Here is a 20,531-nt window from a genome sequence, read left to right as displayed (position 1 = left end):
GATTTTCCGTTTTTTTTATATATAATCTATCTCTCACTGGTAAAATTAACCTAGCCTACAAATTCTAGACTGTTCATGACTTTGACAGTGGGCAAACTTACAAAATCAGCAAGGGATCAAATACTTATTTCTTTCACTGTAGATGAAGGATTTCATTAGTAATTCTGGGGGGAAATAAAATCTGATTTCAGATTGGGAAGTGTGAAATCGAGACTTTAATGGGCAGATTTATACCTCTTACCCCATGTTTGGGGGTTTTTCTGTTCGAGAACGTTCATGAACAATATTTTCTCTTCTTTAAGGTTAAAGAATGAAAAAGCCTTGAAGTTAAGCATTATTCGTAAGTAAAATTATATTATATTTGTAATGTGTATATGTGTGTAAACCTTCAGGCTCCACTATGACCCCAGTGTAGGCTGTACACTGAGCCCTTTAAAAAAAAACAAATTAGCCTTCATTGCTTTAGTCATTTTTAGACCACAATAAAAAGAGAGTACGCCTCAGCTCACACTATGGTAAATTCGGCATGGATTTTTCTGAAAATCCGCGGCTGACATCAGATTTCTGCTGTGGATTGGCCAGTGGATCTGCATGCAGTTTAGCCCCACTGTAGTTCAATCCACGGCAATAATGAACATGCTTCAGATTTTAAAATTTTTAGTGCATATAAAATACCCCATTCACATACATTTCCGGCAGAATGTGAGCGGACATATTCGGAACCTGTAAACATGGCCTGATGGTACATCGAATAGCCGTGCTATTACTGAACTACAAAAATGACATATGAACTGATTTGGTTTTGCCACAATCGCTGTAGCGGTATCACAATAAAAACGCAAGTAAAGTTTTAAATCAGGTTGTCATTGTGGTTGCGGTTTTCCCTGTTGAAATCAGAAAGAAACACGACCGTGTACCATAGAGGCAAAAAAAGCAGGAATGTTGTCATGTGTGAATGTGACATTAAACTTTTTAAATGATATTGCAATTACATGATCCCTCTCAGCCACTTAGGACTTCTTAAAAGGATCATGTGACGCTCCACGTCTCATCAGAAACAGGTGTAACAAAAGTGATCCTTTTCAGAGCTGCTAACTGGCTGTATGTGATCATGTGATACACCATTCGACCCCCATAGAAACAGGAAGTACTTCCTTAACCCCTTGGCGCCACCTGGCTTACATTTACATCGCTGGCTTTATGAATTTAGCGCCAAGCGACCTAAATATGCGGCACAGAAATGGTGTGGGCACAGGAGCTGTGCTCGCACCGTCCTCATTGTGTTTCAGCTGTATATTACAGCTGACACTGCTGCAACGGCCAGAATTGGAGATCCCTACTGTTTAACCTGTCAGAATCCATGGTCAATAGCGATTGCAGTCTCCAAGTTGTTAAACAGAGGAAAGGGGCGCCCCCGGTCACCCAGTCTTCACACCCCCCCCCACTACTTGATCAGAGTGCCTATGGGTTTTTGCTCTGAAGAAGGGCCCCAGGTCTGCCATCTGTGCGTGCGTATTAGGCCCTTCCAGAGGCAGGGCCTAATAGAATGCCCTTCAGTTTTATACTGAGAGCCATATTACACGGCACTACGTAAATATTGCAGTGTATCATGTAAGCGATCTAGTAATTGCATGTCCACATCTTGTGGGACTGAAAAAAAAAATGTAATAAAAAAAGTTGAATAAAATGTTCAGGAAAAAAATAGAAAGTACAATAACAAAAACTCCCCCCCCCCCCCTTTACAAAATGCATTTTATTATGGGACGAAAATTAAAAATATAAAAAAAAAAATACATATGTATCCTCGCAACCGTAACCATCTGTACTAAAAAACAAATGCGTTATTTATCCCAGGAAGTGAGCACTACAATTCAACTAACCTTTTTTTTTTGCCTTTTCTTTAAAGTATTATCTTTTAAAATATTGTATCCCCTGTTAACCTCTTAACGCCCTGTGACGTACTATTACGTAACGGGCGTTGGCCTGTTAACGCAAACTGACATAGTATGTCATAGCGTTAACAGGCTACAGTGTATGCAGACATGTCTGCAGACACAGTTTTAAAGCAGTGATAGCTTAACACTATCACTGCTTCAAGGACAGGACTGGAGTAAGCCTGAGATCCGACCGATTAACCCCTTAGATGCAGCGCTCCAAAGGGATGACTGTATCTATGGTGTTTACAAGCAGATCGGAACAATGGCCTGCTGTCTGCCAAGTACCTAAAAAGCTTCCGGCCGCGTGAGGAAGATTACACAGGCTCAGGAGCTGAGCCTACAAAATGGGTGTTGTTACAACTGACACCGTGCTGTAACAGCAGGGAATGGAGCTAGCTCTGATCCCTGCCATTAACCCCTTAGATGCCGCGATAAAAAGTGATGGCTACATCTTAGTAGTTTGTAGCAATTGGCATCGACACTATGTGATCGTGGCAACCGGAGGCCTAATAATGGCCTCCTGGCCTGCCACGTACAATATCCTATTAGGCCCCACCCAGATACAGGACGTAGTAAGCTTGCTGTCAATGAATGACTGACCGCTCTAATGCATTGCACTACATGGGTAGTGCAATGTATTAGAGTACAGATCAGAGGTGCAGGCCTTCAAGTCTCCTAGTGGGACAATAAAAAAAAGATAAATAAAAGTATAAAAAAAAAAAGTTTCACGTTAAAAAAGTCTTTTATCATAAGAAAAAAATGAAACCGTTAAAAAAAGTACACATATTTGGCATCATGGCATCCGTAACCACCCATACGGTGAACACCGCAAAAATAAAAAACAATGCCAGAATCACTATTTTTTGGTCACACCCCTTCCAAAACATGGAATAAAAAGTGATCAGAAAGTCGCATGTACCCCGAAACAGTACCAATAAAAACTACAACCGGTCCTGCAAAAAACAAGCCCTTACACAGCTTTCTTGACTGAAAATTAAAAAGGTTTCGGCTCTCAGAATATGGTGACAAAAAAAATTTAATGTGCAAACGCTGCAAAACATTAAAAAAAAAAAACTATATACATGTGGTATCGCCGTAATCGTTTCAACCTGCAGAATAAAATAAAATAGTCCTTTATAGCCCACGGTGAACACTGTAAAAAAAAAAAAAAAAGAATAGAAATCATTGTCAGAATTGCTGGTTCTTTGTCACCTTGCTTGCCAAAAATTGAATAAAAAGTGATAAAAAAAATTGCATGTACCCCAAAATGGTACCAATGAAAGCTACAGATTGTACCGCAGCAAATAAGCCCTCACACAGCTCCAGTGGAAAAAAATAAGGATAAGATTGGGCACCATTTATCAGTGCGACACTGGCTACACATATATGAATTGTTATTTATTTACAGCATTATTATACCCTCTTATTATGCCCTGATGTACTCCGCACAGCTTACATATGCCCCCACATTATAAACTGAAATACCAGTAAAACCCCAAACCGAACTACCACCAAGCAAAATCTGCACTCCAAAAGCCAAATGGTGCTCCCTCCCTTCTGAACCCTACAGCGTGCCCAAACAGCAGTTTACATCCACATATATGGCATCGCCATACCCGGGAGAGCCCGCTTAGCAGTTTATGAGGTATTTGTTTTCAGTGGCACAAACTGGGCACAACATATTATGCACTAAAATTTCATATCAGTGGAAAATTGCAATTTTCACTTTGCACCATCCGCTGCGCATTAATTACTAATGAAAAAACACATGTGGGGGCAAAATGATCACTACACCCCTTAAAATGCCTTAAGGGGTATAGTTTCCAGAATAGGGGTCACTATTTGGGGGTTTGTTTTACTATTAGACCTTTTTGCTCAATTTTGGTGTTTTTCACAAATAAATACTGAATGTATCGACCAAATTTTACCAGTAACATAAAGTCTGTGTCACGAGAAAACAATCTCAGAATCGCTTGGATAGGTATAAGTAATCCAAAGTAATTACCACATAAAGTGACATGTCAGATTTGAAAAATGGGGCTGTGTCCTGAACGTGACAACTATTCCACGTCTTTAAGGGGTTAAAGGGTTTGTCCGGTTTCTTCCCAGAAAACCATGCCTGTCTTGACTTTGGTTGTGTCTGGTATAGAAGCTAAGTCCCATTCACTTGGATGATAATGAGCTACGGTATAATGGTCAATACCAAACACAGCCTATAGACAAGAGTAACACTGCTTCTGGAAAACAAGAAGAATCTTGTACAACTCCTTTAGGTTTTAACGCTGCACATATATGTGAGGCAGAACTTGAGAAAATAATTTATGAGATATGTTAGATTTATAAAATTGGTAAAAGGGTCAGTGTGACCTGTGGGCTATTACTGAATGATCTTTGTTGGTGCTGTCAGAAACACGCATTACATTTTAAGACACCCAAGGCTGCTTACATCCAAGAATTCAGCTGTTTTGAAGAATAGTTGCTTAGAAGCTTCACTTCTGTATGTGCAGCCCTAATATTGCCAATAAGAATAGATGGGAAAAATATTAAAATGGGTCATTGTCAGCGTCTTTAATATTGTACTTTTGTATTGTGTCCTGTGTAACCACAAAGTCTTATTTGTGTGAGAGGTTCCATATTTTAACCCCTTCTGGACTGAGCCGGTTTTGGCCTTGTGGACGCAGCCAATTTTTTCAAATCTGACGTGTCACTTTAAGTGGTGATAACTTGGGAATGGTTTTACCTATCCAAGCGATTCTGAGATTGTTTTCTCGTGACCTATTGTACTGTATGTTAGTGGAAAAATGTGATCAATAAATTCAGTATTTGTTTGTGAAAAATCCCCAAACTTTAGAGAAAGTTTGCAAAAATGTGCATTTTTCTCAATTTAAATGTATCTGCTTGTAAGACAGATAGTATTACCACACACAATAGTTACTAATTAACATGCCCCACATGTCTACTTTATTTTGGCATAGTTTTTTGAACGTCCTTTTATTTTTCTAGGACGTTACAAGGCTTAGAACTTTAGCAGCAATTTCTCACATTTTCAAGAAAATGTTGAAGAAAATTTCCAAAACCTATTTTTATAGGTACCAGTTCAGTTCTGAAGTGGTTTTGAGGGCCTTATATATTAGAAACCCCCATAAGTCACCCAATTTTAAAAACAGCACCCCTCAAACTATTCAATACAGCATTTAGAAAGTGTCTTAACCCTTTAGGTGTTTCAAAGGAATTAAAGCAAAGTAGAGGGGAAATTTACAAATTTCCTTTTTTTGTCGGTTAATCAATTTTAATCCATTTTTTTCTGTAACACAAAAAGTTTTACCAGAGAAACGCAACTCAATATTTATTGCCCAGATACTGCAGTTTTTATAAATATCCCAAATGTGGCCCTAGTGTGCTAATGGACTGAAGCACAGACCTCAGAAGCAAATTTGCACCTAGAGGATTTTGGCTCCATGTCAGGTTTGAAGAGGTCTTGTAGTGCCAAAACACCCCAAAAATACACCATTTGGCAAACTACACCCCTCAAGGAATTCATCATGGGGTATAGTGAGCATTTTAACCTCACAGGTTTTTTTGCTGAATTTAGTGGAATTAGTCTGTAAAAATGAAAATCTAAATTTTTCCCAATAAAATTTAGAAATGATAAATTTTTACAAGAAATAAAGAAGAAAAAGTGCCCCAAGATTTGTAAAGCAACTTATCCTGATTACGGCAATACCCCATATGTGGTAATAAACAGCTGTTTGGACACACGGCAGGGCTCAGAAGCGAAGCAGCGCTATTTGGCTTTTGGAGCTCAAGTTTACTCAATTGGTTTTCGGGTGTCCTCTCGCATTTGCAAAGCCCCTGAGGGACCAAAACAGTGGACACCCCCCAGAAGTGACCGCATTTGGGAAACTACAGCCCTAAAAAGAATTTGTCTAGGGGTATAGTGAGCATTTTGATCCCATAGGTTTTCTGCTGAATTTAGTGGAATTAGGCTGTGAAAACTTGTTTTTTATTCTATTTTTTTTTTTTTTACGGCGTTCACCGTGCGCTATAAATGACATATTTATTCTGCGGGTCGATACGATTACGGCGATACCATATGTATATAGGTTTTTTATGTTTTACGGTGTTTGCACGATAAAATCACGGTTTTAAAAAAATGATTTTGTTTTTGTGTCGCCATATTCTAAGAGCCACAACTTTTTGATTTTTCTATCAGGAAAGCTGTGTGAGGGCTTGTTTTTTGTGGAATAAACTGTAGTTTTTATTGGTACAATTTTTGGGTACATGCGACTTTTTGATCCCTATTTATGCAATTTGGGAGCTGAAGTGACTAAAAATAGCGATTCCGGTAAAGTTTTTTTTATTATTATTTTTTTATGGCGTCACCGTGCGGGATAAATTACATTATATTTTTATAGTTCAGGCAGTTACGGACGCGGCGATACCAATTATGCACACTTTTATTTTTTTTAGTCCCACTAGGGACTTGAAGATCCGAATGTTGGATCAGTGTTATAATATCCTGCAATAATTATGTATTGCAGGGTATTATACCTGTCAGTTTCACACTGACAGGAGGCATATTAGGTCTTGCCTCTGGCAGGACCTAATTGCCTTCCATAGATGACAGACCAGAAGCCTTTGTTAGGCTTCCGTTTGCCATAGCAATCGCCACCCACAACAATCGGCCCCCGCAATCGCGTAGCGGGGTGCCGATGTTGCTATAACAACTTAAATGCGGCGGTCGCTATTGATCCGACCCAATGTTTTCCCCCAGTACTAAGGCTGCTAGTAGCAGCCTATACTGAGAGATGCCGGGCTGAGGGGAGCTGTATGGCTAATTTTACATTTCGGGTGGTAATCTTCATGTTGCGCTTTAAAATGTGTGCATATATAGTTATCAAATGTCAATGGTTTGTTTTTTTCACACAGGGGAAAAACTCGAGTGGTTTCAAAGTCACCTTGATCCTAACAAAATGGAGTACACTAAGAACGAGGCGTGTGAACTCATTGAAAGGTAGGAAATATGTGACTATATACACCCTCTGAATGACAATTGAGTGAAGGTATTTACCAAAAACATATTTGAGAAATATAATGCTAAAGGGGTTCTGTACAAATATCAATGTATATTACAAAGTGTCAGCACATGAAGTACTAATGCTTAGTAATAATGTTAGAATTTTTTCTGTGAGGGTGTAGGGTCTATTATGTATCCGCTCACAGCACTTCAGGATCTGTTCCCTGTCACTACAGTAGGATTAGGCTGACCGTGTCAGACTGAGCTCCTTATGGCGTGATCTGCCAATAAAGTGGAGGACATATATAATTACATCCTAGTAGAAGAATATACAAAATTGGCGGTGAAATTAGATTGATATTGTTTACTAAGTCAAAATTGACTCATTTTGTTCACTCTGTAGAACAGGCAGCCGGATCCATGCACCGAACATATCAATCTATCTACAGTTATACACGTATAAATTAATAATCATTCATTGATTATATACACAATAGCCCAAACTGCTGACATTTCAAATGAATATCAATTGCTTACCTTAACTTGACATGGTGCTTGAGTAATTGTTATACTTGCCTAATTAAGGGGAAACTTGGATTTCAAGTCAAATACTGTTTAAAGCCAAAAGACTAAAGGTAGCCATACAAGTTCGATAGCTCGGCCGAACGTGCATGTGTACTCAATGGGGAGAGGTGAATAGGCGCTGTCAGACACCTTTTGGCTTATCAACCATAAAATTAAAAGTTAAGGCAAGTTGAAATCCAACATTCCCAATCCTACGTTCCCCCGACATTTGCCATCGGATTAGAGCCAACCCATCGGGACACCCCATACACATTAGACCCTGTTCACATCACGTTTGTGATGTACGTTTAGCCTTAGCTCCTGGCGTACACGCTAAACGTGTCCATAGGGCTACATTAGCCCTACAGGGGCCAAAAGAGTGTCCTTTTGGCCTCTGTTGGGGTGGTATACCTTTTTTTCTTTGAGGTATGGAATAGCATCGTAAGCGATGCTATTCCATATCACGGGATCTTGCAGAAAAGTATATCGTGCGGATGGATGTCGCTTTGTCTTTCGTCGCAGTCTACGTTTAACCTACATGTCAGGAGCTACTCCTTGTTTATACACTAAACATGAGGGGAAAAAACGTTATGTGATGGTTGGCCGTTCCTGTCAAAATCGGCAGCTATGGCAGAAGTTCATCTAATGTATATGGGCAAATTTACAAAAGGTTTTCAATGCGTTTATCCGAATTCACAGCCTGAAGGAAAGGTCCCCTTTTTTATTTTTGTTGAACAGAATGATATGAGATTATATGTGATGCAGACCATTCTTAAACCATTCTCCAGTGATTTAAGTGCAAGTTTAAAACATAACCCCACCGCTAAAGGGATGAAACGCTAGCAAATTCCCATATATAAAGACTTCGAGAAGCGCTCTGGGCAAAACCTATACACTGTTATATTTAGTGGATGGCCTGAGGGGACGGTGCATGACACAGAGTGAAAGCCCCTTGTGTCATGCATTGCCCACTCAGGCCCTGCACAAGGCATAACACAGAGTATAAGTTTAGTCTGGACCAACCACACATTTTTCTGCGACTGCCAAGCTGATGATGAATGGTCTTCCTGGGCGTCTTCTGTACACAGCACAACGGTAAACTTTCATATGCTCCAAATAAAAACATGCATTAAAACACAAGCAGCATGAGTTACATGGTCCTTGTGACGTTTGTTATGATTCTGCTGTGCCAAAAATAGACCAGGACCCCTTTTTTTTTTTAAATCTAAAATTGTCAGTAGTATTTAGATAACCGATATTATGGTCATCATCTTTGTAATTTTCCCTGCATTTTCAGCTATTTACATAGGTTCGATACTGAGCTGGAGCAAATTGAATTGCATAACAGCATCCGAGGTAGACAAGCGAGACAGCATGGCTCCCGGGAGACTGTCATTAAACAGACCATAGAGCGTGAAAGAAGACTGTACGATGGATATGGGATGGGTAATATTTATTCATTTGATAATTTTTTTTTTTTTCATTCTTTGATAGATCCATTATGTGTTACTACAGAGTTGTATTGCTTATGGTTCAAGCTTGAACACATGCTGTTTAGAAATGTTTTCTGTTCTATCCCACAAAACCATCAAGAGCTTCAGAAGACTTAGGAACTGCAACAGGAAATTCAGGTTTCATTTCTTTACTGCACATCCCAGAATATATTACACACCATTTTTGGTCTGATCGCTAGCAAAAATATGAATGTTAGTGAATTGTTTAGATGGTAACTGCTTAACCCTTTCATGACCAAGGCTCATTGACGCCCCTGTGTCCAGGTCAAATGTTCCTTTTATGATATGCTCTAATATCTTTGGAACCGCTTTGAATATCACAACTATTTTTACTTAGTTATGTACAAGACTTATGAGGCTTTCATTTTCTAGATTAGTTTAATTTATTCCATGTTTTGAATTTTTATTATGAGCAGACAAATCACTAAAAATGTGGAAAAAAAAACGCCTTGTTTTTTTTAATTTTTTTATGTAGTTACATAGTACAGTTGAAAAAAGACACATATCCATCAAGTTCAACTAAGGGATGAGAAAAGGAAAGGGATGAAACAACATTTCTACATATTGACATAGGAGCTGATAATTTTTAGTTCTAGGAAATTATCTAAGCCTTTTTTAAAGCCATCTACTGTAGCTACTGTGACCAGCTCCTGCGGTGACTATTCCATAGATTCACAGTTCTCACAGTAAAGAAGGCTTGTCGCCTCTGCAGGTTGAACCTTTTTTTCTCCAGACGGAGGGAGTGCCCCCTTGTTTTTTGAGGGGGTTTTACAAGGAACAGGATTTCACCACATTTTCTTGTATGTGCCATTAATATATTTATATAAATTAATCATGTCCCCCCTTAGTCGTCTTTTTTCAAGGCTAAATAGGTTTAATTCTTTAATCTTTCCTCATAACTTAGATTCTCCATGCCCCTTATTAGCTTCGTTGCTCTTCTTTGTATTTTTTCCAACTCCACGGCATCTTTTCTATGAACTGGAGCCCAAAACTGGACTGCATATTCTAGATGAGGCCTCACTAATGCTTTGTAAAGTGGTAATATTACATCCCTGTCCCGCGAGTCCATGCCTCTTTTAATACACGACAATATCTTTCTTGGCCTTAGAAGCAGCTGATTGACATTTCATGCTGTTATTTAGTTTATGATCTACAAGTACACCCAGATCCTTCTCAACAAGTGACTCCCCCAGTGTAGCTCCCCCTAGGACATATGATGCCTGCAGGTTGTTGGTACCCAGGTGCATAACTTTATATTTATTTACATTAAACCTCATTTGCCAAGTGGATGCCCAAACACTTAGTGTGTTCAAATCCGCTTGCAATTCACGAACATCTTTCATAAACTGAACTATATTACATAGCTTGGTGTCATCTGCAAAAATAGAAATAGTACTATTAATCCCATCCTCTATATCATGAATAAATAAGTTGAATAATAGTGGTCCCAGCACTGAACCCTGGGGTACACCACTTATAACCCGGGACCATTCAGAGTAGGAATCATTGACCACAACTCTCTGAATTCTCAATCCAATTACAAACTATACTTTCTAAACCTATAGTCCTTAATTTACCCATTAGATGTCGATGAGGGACAGTGTCAAATGCCTTTGCAAAGTCCAAAAACACTACATCCACAGCGGCCCCTCTGTCTTGGCTTCTACGCACCTCTTCATAAAAACAAATCAGCTTGGTTTGACAACTTCTGTCCTTGGTAAAACCGTGTTGGCTGTCACTTATAATATTATGTTTTGTCACATACTCCTGTATATAGTCCCTGAATAGTCCCTCAAACATTTTTCTCAGGATTGATGTTAAGCGAACTGGTCTATAATTACCCAGCGGAATAGGCACCACATTTACCATGCGCCAGTCCCTTGGCACTTATACCAGTCACTAGAGAATCTCTGAATATTATGAAAAGGGGGACAGAAATAACTGAACTAAGCTCTTTAAGAACTCTAGGGTGTAACCCATCTGGTCCCGGGGCCTTGTGTACATTTATTTTATTTAGCTTGGACCATATCTACATTCTGCCAATTCAGTATATTTGTATATGTATTCGGTCTGGCATAGCAAGCAGGGCAGCCCGCTCTATGTATTATCATGGCGTTACAAATAGGCTGCTGCCAGGCTATATAGGCTGTGCCTCATGATTTACGCATTATCCCTCCATGTTTTACACACTGCACCTACGCTTCATGCATCACTCACATTCCTGACCCTTTCAGTACTGCCCCCTATATTTTACACATATTATTACTCCTTGCACATTATACACATTTTATTTCTTTTTTACTACTTAGCCCATGCACCACACACCACCCTCCTCAAGGCTAGTGGGAGTGGCTATTATTATTTAACACACCTGAGCACTTTCCTTCAGCAGCATTTTTGACCTGGCTGCGTCCTGTTGGGATTATTCCTGCCCAATTTGTGAGTATGGCCTTTTTTTGTGTTTTTAATCTTATTATATGTCCCATTTTTTTTCTGTGGCACTATACCAGTCACTAGAGAATCTCTGAATATTATGAAAAGGGGGACAGAAATAACTGAACTAAGCTCTTTAACAACTCTAGCGTGTAACCCATCTGGTCCCGGGGCCTTGTGTACATTTATTTTATTTAGCTTGGACCATATCTACATTCTGCCAATTCAGTATATTGGCATGTGTATATGTATATGTATTCGGTCTGGAATAGCAAGCAGGGCAGCCCGCTCTATGTATTATCATGGCGTTACAAATAGGCTGCTACCAGGCTATATAGGTTGTGCGTCATGATTTACGTATTATCCCTCCATGTTTTATACACTGCACCTACACTTCATGCATCATAAACGTCTGGGCGGTCCGCAATTAACTCTGCAGGGCCGTTCTAGAACGTCCTGCAGTTATACTTTTCTCTGCTCTGTTGCGGGATTTAGCTCCGTTATTCAGCTGTCTCCAGACAGCTGACATCACGGAGCTCTGCCCAGAGACCAATCAGCGTGGTCTCTGGGCATGTGACCATTGTGACAATCTTTCTCTATCTCTCTTTCTCTTTTTCTCTTTTTTTCCTCTCTTTCATTTTTTTTTCTCTCTCTCCCCGTGAAGGTGTCCGGATGTAGAAATGTTTGCGAAAATTATGGAACATGTCCATTCTTTTGTATTTTACAGGCCGTGCTCCCGTACTAACACACGGCTGGCCATGCCCGCAATCGTGGGCCGTGATTACGGGCATGGCCGTGTGCATATGGGGCCTTAGGCCCCATGAACACGGCCGTAATTTTTATCCACAATTACGTAACGTAATTGGGGAGCAAAGTACGGACCCATTAATTTCTATTGTCCCGGACACCTTGTGCCCCGCGTGTAAAAATGCATTTGGTATCGTTGAAGCAGGCAGAAGTTGACAAATATGTATTCTGGTATGTTTACCCAGTGGCATGCCCCAGATTTCAGAAAAGGTCATCTGAATTCACATATTTGGAAAAAAAATGCCAGTTTTAATTTTTTCCATCAAAGTCAATGAATTGTCTGGAAAAAAAATAGAGGGCTAAAATCTTTTCTATGTCACTAAACGAATACCTTGAGGGATCTAATGTCCTAAAAAGAGTAATTTTGGGGGTGTTCACAGTGTTTTAGTACTTCACAACATCTGTAATTGTCGTATGGTGTCAGCAAACCAGCTTTGGAAAATTTGCTCTCCAAAAGCAAGTTTGCGCACCCTTCATTGTAAGCTCCGCATTGCGCCCAACGTGTAAGAAATACGCACACATTTAATATTGCAGAAGTTGCCAGGTTTCAGATGCGTTTACCCAGTGGCATGTACCAGCTGTTAGAAAATGTTCCCTTTTTTCCTTTTACATTTTTTAAAAAGTAAAATATATGTATTATTTATTTATTTTTATTTATTTATTTTTTTACAAAATTTGGAAGCCCAACATGTTCTGAAAAAAACAAGACCAAATACATGCGGGTTGGAAGAGTAATAGAAGAACAATTCGCTTTGAAATTGGCACATGGCTAAAACTTGAAAATGGGACTGGTCAGGAAGGGGGGTAAAGCCTCTGGTCAGAAAGTGGTTAATATAAGAATGGGCAAACAGTGGGATACGTCGCCTAAATAGCCCCAACTGATACCCCCACTCCAATAATGTAATGTGAAGCTGGCCTTAGATCTGTGCAAGTTTACAGCTACAGGTCCATACTCATGTTATCCAAAAACGGCACGCAATGTTTTTTACCGGTTGAGTAATTGGAACAATGAAAGAATACACCGGGCTCATATGTGCGTCCGCTGTATTGATGAGGGGAGCTCGCTCCCCACCACCCCTCTCCGCAGTGGCTGACAGGCTGTGGTGTATGTGTGCATGTGTGTATATAACTGCAAACATTTCAGACATTGAAGAGTGATAGTTTGAGTATTTATTTTCTTCTTTTTTTTTTGCAAATTACGTTGTCTCAAAGTTTTTTTTTTATTTTAAGCAAATGTAAGATACCAAGCAGCTCGCTGAAAATGTTAGGGATGATCTTGTAATTTTAAATGTAAGTAATAATAATTTCCGAAGTCTAAGCCAATTTTTATAAATAAATCTTCAGGAACGTTGTAAATATAATCTCAGATCAGTCTCTTGAGAGAAAAACATACCAGAGTCACTTCTTGAGGAAAATGATCAAATCTTTTAACCTGTTTTTTACTGGATAATGCTCTTTTATTAAAAAACACGTTCTGTTTTTTTTTCTAATTTTGCTCACTGGACAGAGAGGGTTGTACGGATAGTGGATAGTGTCTACTATTTCCGCACAATATTTTCTTTATTAGTTTATTATTCATGTATTGTATTATTTTTTTCTTCTTCTATAGCTTTTATATACGCATTGTAGAAAAGGAAGCAAACCTAACAAAAACCCCATAACGATGATTGGTCAGTGTAGGACACCTCAATCAAAACCTAAACAGAAAGAACATGACCGTATTTGCAAATATATAAAACAAATCTTTATTTCATCATAAATAAAACATACATAAATGGATAAAATAAGCACAAAACCTTCACAAAACAAAATGAGAAAGAAACTACACGGTGGATAACCTGAGTATACAGACCGTGTCAAGGTCCTTTACATATGGCGCATATATAATAATATAAAAGTATAGCTGACCTGGGGATAAGCAGTATAAACTAGCTAGTGGTAATAATCAATTTTTTTTTTTTTTTTAATATTCTACCAGTGTATCCATAAGGCTCAATAAACCTCCATTAGTACATACAAAAAAAAAAAACAAGTACAAGATACATACACAATGTGTAACGACCAAGTATCCACGCCAGAAAGTACCAGACCCAGGGCACCATCGCAGACCTGACGGACGTTTCACCGAGGCTTCGTCATAGGGTGGCGTCTCAGACTTGTCCAACTCCTTGAATACTTCCCCTTTCCCTAATTATCCCCATACGTTTGTGCACCATCATAAACCTGCCTAATAGCTGAAGCAAGATGTACAACACATGGGTGCAATGGCGCCCACCATCTGAGCAGACGTACCACATAGGAAGAGGGGGTGACGTCTGACGTAACCCCAACAGTGTCGTTAGGGCAGATAGCCAGTAAGGCAGCTCGTAATTGATCCAAGGAGGTCCGGAGACCGATGCGTGGCGTCCGCGTTCAATCACAGACTAAGGAAGCAGTCGCCGGTGACGTGACATCCGTTGTGCCGAAGCAAGGCGGCGTGTGACGTTACCACGCAACCGAAAAGAACAACTGCAGTTGTGACCCTCCAGGCTAGGTTCCAGTCACGTGAGCAACCAGGCTACTGATTCATAAATAACATCCCAAGCAAAATGAAGAGAATTAATGTACTAGTGAACCCCAGTGGGTAAAATTAATTAATATTAACAACATGTGATCGCAAAATCAAACTGGGCAGTGAGTAGTGTTATGAATCCTTAATAATTATTAAAGGAATTGTCCGAGATTAAATGACTTTGTGTTAATGCTTGTAATTTATAAATGTAAATACATTTGTAATATACTTACATTTTCCAAAGTGGCCCCGTTTCCAGATCCTGCCGTGGGGAACTTGACTGGTGACGTCACTCTCTGCACTGGCTCTGGCCGCTTTGTTGATCTTGAATTCTTTGCCGGGTATACGACACGTCACTTGTGACGTGGTATATATCGGCTTGTTCTGCTTCACAGCCCGTAACGCGCATGCGCTGTCACTGCTGTTCTCGCTGTCCCTGCTGTTCTCGAGATACCAGCAGGGGCCGCGCATGTGCGTTACAACAGAACAAGCCCATACACGGCACGTCACAAGTGACGTGTCGTTTACCCGGAAAATAATTCAAGATCAACAAAGCGGCCAGAGCCAGTGCACAGAGTGACGTCACCCGTCAAGTTCCCCACAGCAGGATCTGGAAACGTAAGTATATTACAAATGTATTTACACTTATAAATTACAAGCATGAACACAGTCATTTAATCTCAGAGAACCCCTTTAACCCCTTCCCCCTGCTTGCATTCTGGGCCCTAATGACCAAGCCATTTTTTAAGTTTTTCCATCGTCACATTCGAAGAGCTATAACTATTTTATTGTTCCGCCGATGCAGTTGTATGAGGGCTTGTTTTTTGCGGGACGACTTGTAGTTTTTATTGGTACCATTTGAGAGTAGATGCGACTTTTTGATCACTTTTTATCACATTTTTTTTAAGTCAGGATTAACAGAAAACAGCAATTTTTCCATTGTTTTTTATTTTATTTTTTACAGTGTTCACCGTGTGGGTTAAATAATGTAACAGCTTTATAGTCGGGGTCGTTACGGACGTGGCGATACCAAATATGCGTAACCTTTTTGCTTTATTGTGTTTTTTTAATAATAAAGAAGTTTGTAAGGGGAAAAAGTGGGTTTTTCATTTTTTTTTTTCACATTTTTTTTAATTAACTTTATTCAACTTTTTTTTTTTTACTTGTCCTACTAGGGGACTTTCATATGCGATCATCCGATCGCATTTATAATACACTGCAATACTTCTGTATTGCAGTGTATTACTGCCTGTCCGTTTAAATCGGACAGGCATCTGCAAGGTCATGCCTCCGGCATGACCTAGCAGGCATTCATTACAGGCAGACCTGGGGTTTATTAGGCCCCCGGCTGCCATCGCAGAAACAGACGCTCGCTAATCTTATCGCCGGGTGTCGGTGGGAGAGAGAGGGAGCTCCCTCCCTCTCTCCAAAACCACTCAGATGCGGTGCACGCTATTGTGCACCGCATCTGAGGGGTTAAACGGGTGAGATCGATACGAATATCGATTTCACCCGGCAGAGCAGGGACGCCCCCAGCTCTCAGCTGCCTCTAGCAGCTGAGAGCAGGGAGATTTCACGGCTCCCTGCTCTGTTTACTTTATTCTAATGCAGCGCCGTGGAATAGCGGCGCTGTAGAATAAAGCCCATTAATGACCGCCGTGAAAAGGCTAATCGGCGGTCATTAAGGGGTTAACAATACCAAGTCACATGTATAAGGCAGTATATATAAATAAATAATAAAGATAAAATGTGAGCACAACACCGCAAACGTGATAAAGTGCAATAGGACATATATATATATATATATATATATATGTATATATATATATATACTTCGTGCCTGGCGTATATACCAATAAGTGATTTATAATAGAGAGTTATTATACCCCAGAAATATATAGATATGTAAATTGTGTGTCAGAAATATTAATACACATAATGATGATAAATATATAAATAAATAAGTGCCATAATATTAATAAATGCCGTAAAGACATGGGAAATGGGAGGGAGGGAAAAAAGGGGTGAGATAGGGGGGGTTTGGTATAGGGGGGAGGGGTTAAGGAAAATGATAAGGGAAAGGGCGAACCCATTGGCAGTGTATTTAAGAATTATATGTACCAAAAACTAGGACTCTTAAAAACAGTATAGAACATTGTAGAAAGGGACTAGTGCATCAAATAGTTTCCACATTTACAATAAGGGGGGCCTTGACACAGGGCTGCATATATAAGGAACATCCAGATGCGATCAAAGATACATAAAGAATGAATGTATAGGTCCAAAAAACCTATATGACACTAATACGTAGAGTACATAATAGATTGGGTTAAGAACCATCAAACAAACGCAGATGTATGGTGGGGTATAGGCCGGAACCGGACGCTGGGAGTAGCCAGAGGAAATAGTCTAGACAGATGCTTACACTATAAAAACAAATACACGTATATAATGAAACGAAAAACGTAGGAAAGGAGAAAGGTAGGGAAGTAGAAAGACAAACTAAAATAGATTAAATAAAATTATGGCAGACGCCAGATCAAAAAATAGTCAATATTCAAAATTACAAAAAAGGCACATAACTGTTATTTATTAAGGTCAAGTGGGCACAAAGTTCCCAGTTTGGCAAGCCACTTCACCTCTTTCTGGCCCAGGATTTTTTCCAATTTCAACCCCCGTGTCCGAAATAGGAAGTTCAAGAAAGTGGTCCACATACTTACACAGGGGTTCCATAATATTGTTGGACCGTGACACAATGGGTCGTCCAGGTGGATTGGACGTGTTCTTATGAATGTTTGGAAGAACATCTATTGTTGTCATAGTTTGCTCAGCTACCATTAAGCCATTCACCTGTTTTTGACACAAAAGGCTATGGTTGTGTGCTTGGCAAATCATAGTTGACTTCTCCTGTCAAACTTTAGCAAGGGCATTAAACATTGACCTGCACTTGTTTGCACAGGCAATTGCTTTGCCCTTGTGATTAGTAAGTCAGTATTCCAGGACCAGTTAAACCTATATATATATATATATATATATATATATATATATATATATATATATATATATTCTGCTATCTGAAGACAATCAGGGGATTAAATTGGTTTTATCTAAAACCTGGAAAAGGGCCTGGTTGTTGGATTGGGGAGAGACGGGAGGGTCCCCACTCCATCCACACAGTCCTGGTCTTGGGCTGTCTAGCTATTAATCAGGGGTCAGGTGTGATAGCCCTTTAAAAAGGCTGCAGTTCAGTCACACTCTCTCTCAGCCTTGGGAGAGGAGCTTGTGAGAGCAAACCGACTGCATTCATGACAGGTTGTATGGTCTGCATGGTTTATGGTGCCAGGCATTAGGCCTGCACTGTGTTCGTTAGGATACCTGATTGTATAGTTAGTGCCGGACAGGCATAGAGTTTTCTTTTATTAGTTTTGTTTTTTATTCATGTACAACCTGTAAATAAAACTGGCTGAGGCCAGTAGTACCACATCTTTGCTGTGCGGACTGGAATTTACTGGCGTGTTTGATACCGAGTGCCCATCTACGCCAGGAGACGACTGTCCCGCTACCTAATTCCCTTAAAATATATATATATATATATATATATATATATATATATATATATATATATATATATACACATATACAGGGTGGCCCATTTATATGGATACACCTAAATAAAATGGGAATGGTTGGTGATATTAACTTCCTGTTTGTTGCACATTAGTATATGGGAGGGGGGAAACTTTTCAAGCTGGGTGTTGACCATGGCGGCCATTTTGAAGTCGGCCATTTTGTATCCAACTTTAGTTTTTTCAATGGGAAGAGGGTCATGTGACACATCAAACTTATCGAGAATTTCACAAGAAAAACAATGGTGTGCTTGGTTTTAACGTTACTTTAGTCTTTCATGAGTTATTTACAAGTTTCTGACCACTTATAAAATGTGTTCAAAGTGCTGCCCATTGTGTTGGATTGTCAATGCAACCCTCTTCTCCCACTCTTCACACACTGATAGCAACACCGCAGAAGAAATGCTAGCACAGGCTTCCAGTATCCGTAGTTTCAGTTGCTGCACATCTCGTATCTTCACAGCATAGACAATTGCCTTCAGATTACCCCAAAGATAAAAGTCTAAGGGGGTCAGATCGGGAGACCTAGGGGGCCATTCAACTGGCCCACGATGACCAATCCACTTTCCAGGAAACTGTTCATCTAGGAATGCTCGGACCTGACACCCATAATGTGGTGGTGCACCATCTTGCTGGAAAAACTCAGGGAACGTGCCAGCTTCAGTGCATAAAGAGGGAAACACATCATCATCGTTTCCATTGATGAAGAATGGCCCCACTACCTTTGTACCCCATATACCACACCATACCATCAATTTTTGTGTTCCTACAGTCTTGGAGGGATCTATCCAATGTGGGTTAGTTCAGACCAATAGCTGTGGTTTTGTTTGTTAACTTCACCATTCACATAAAAGTTTGCCTCATCACTGAACAAAATGTTCTGTGTAAACTGAGGGTCCTGTTCCAATTTTTGTTTTGCCCATTCTGAAAATTTAGTGCGCTGATCTGGGTCATCCTCGTTGAGATGCGGCAGCAGCTGGAGTTTGTAAGGGTGCCATTTGTGAGTAGCTAATATCCGCCGAAGGGATGTTCGACTGATGCCACTCTCCAGTGACATGCGGCGAGTGCTACGCTGTGGGCTCTTGCTGAATGAAGCTAGGACAGCCACTGATGTTTCTTCATTAGTGACCGTTTTCATGCGTCCACATTTGGGCAAATCCAGCACTGAACCAGTTTCACGAAAATTGGCAAGCAGTTTGCAAACTGTAGCATGGGAGATGGGTGGTCTCGTAGGGTGTCTTGCATTGAAATCTGCTGCAATGACCCGGGTACTGCGTTCACCAGACATCAACACAATTTCTATCCGCTCCTCACGTGTTAACCTCTGCGACATGTCAATGGCTGTAAACAAAGAGAAGCTTGTAAATAACTCATGACAGAATAAAGTAATGTTAAAACCAAGCACACCATTGTTTTTCTTGTGAAATTCTCGATAAGTTTGTGTCACATGACCCTCTTCCCATTGAAAAACTAAAGTTGGATACAAAATGGCCGACTTCAAAATGGCCGCCATGTTCAACACCCAGCTTGAAAAGTTTCCCTCCTCCCATATACTAATGTGCCACAAACAGGAAGTTAATATCACGAACCATTCCCATTTTATTTAGGTGTATCCATATAAATGGCCCACCCTGTATGTATGTATATATATATATATATATATATATATATATATATATATATTGTATCGAAAAGAAATCCTGCAGCACACCAATATTTGCAAAAGGAATGTGATTTATTCAATTCATGCAGAGATGCGACGTTTCTGTCCAGCATTAGGACTTTTCTCAAGCAAGTCCTAAGGCTGGACAGAAACGTTGCATCTCTGCATTGATTGAGCAAAACACATTCTTTTTGCAAATATGGGAGTGCTGCAGGATTTCTTTTCGATAGAATACATAGTCCTTGGATCAGGATTACCTGCTGTGCACCTGTTGCTATAGTGGAATTTGCTATAGAGTGCTGTGGTTTCTATTTGTGTGTGTATGTATGTGTGTGTATATATATATATATATATATATAATTATTCTATCCACATTCTATAATCAGAAAGACGGATAGAATAATTTGTGGCCAAGACCG

The 20,531-nt window shown here is 39.8% G+C and overlaps 1 protein-coding gene across 1 annotated transcript in view; it reads left to right on the top strand.

Annotated features, from left to right (window-relative positions):
• TMA16 (translation machinery associated 16 homolog) overlaps nt 1-20,531 on the top strand; it is a 79,027-nt gene that overhangs the window by 42,276 nt on the left and 16,220 nt on the right. Inside the window, exons 3-5 of the mRNA XM_075849665.1 lie at nt 303-340; nt 6,867-6,951; nt 8,816-8,964. Of these exons, the coding sequence (XP_075705780.1) occupies nt 303-340; nt 6,867-6,951; nt 8,816-8,964 (272 nt within the window). The remainder of the gene's footprint in view (nt 1-302; nt 341-6,866; nt 6,952-8,815; nt 8,965-20,531) is intronic.

Source organism: Rhinoderma darwinii, chromosome 1 (assembly GCF_050947455.1).
Source record: "Rhinoderma darwinii isolate aRhiDar2 chromosome 1, aRhiDar2.hap1, whole genome shotgun sequence".
NCBI lineage: Eukaryota > Metazoa > Chordata > Amphibia > Anura > Rhinodermatidae > Rhinoderma > Rhinoderma darwinii.
This window is presented reverse-complemented; position numbering and strand designations above follow the sequence as displayed.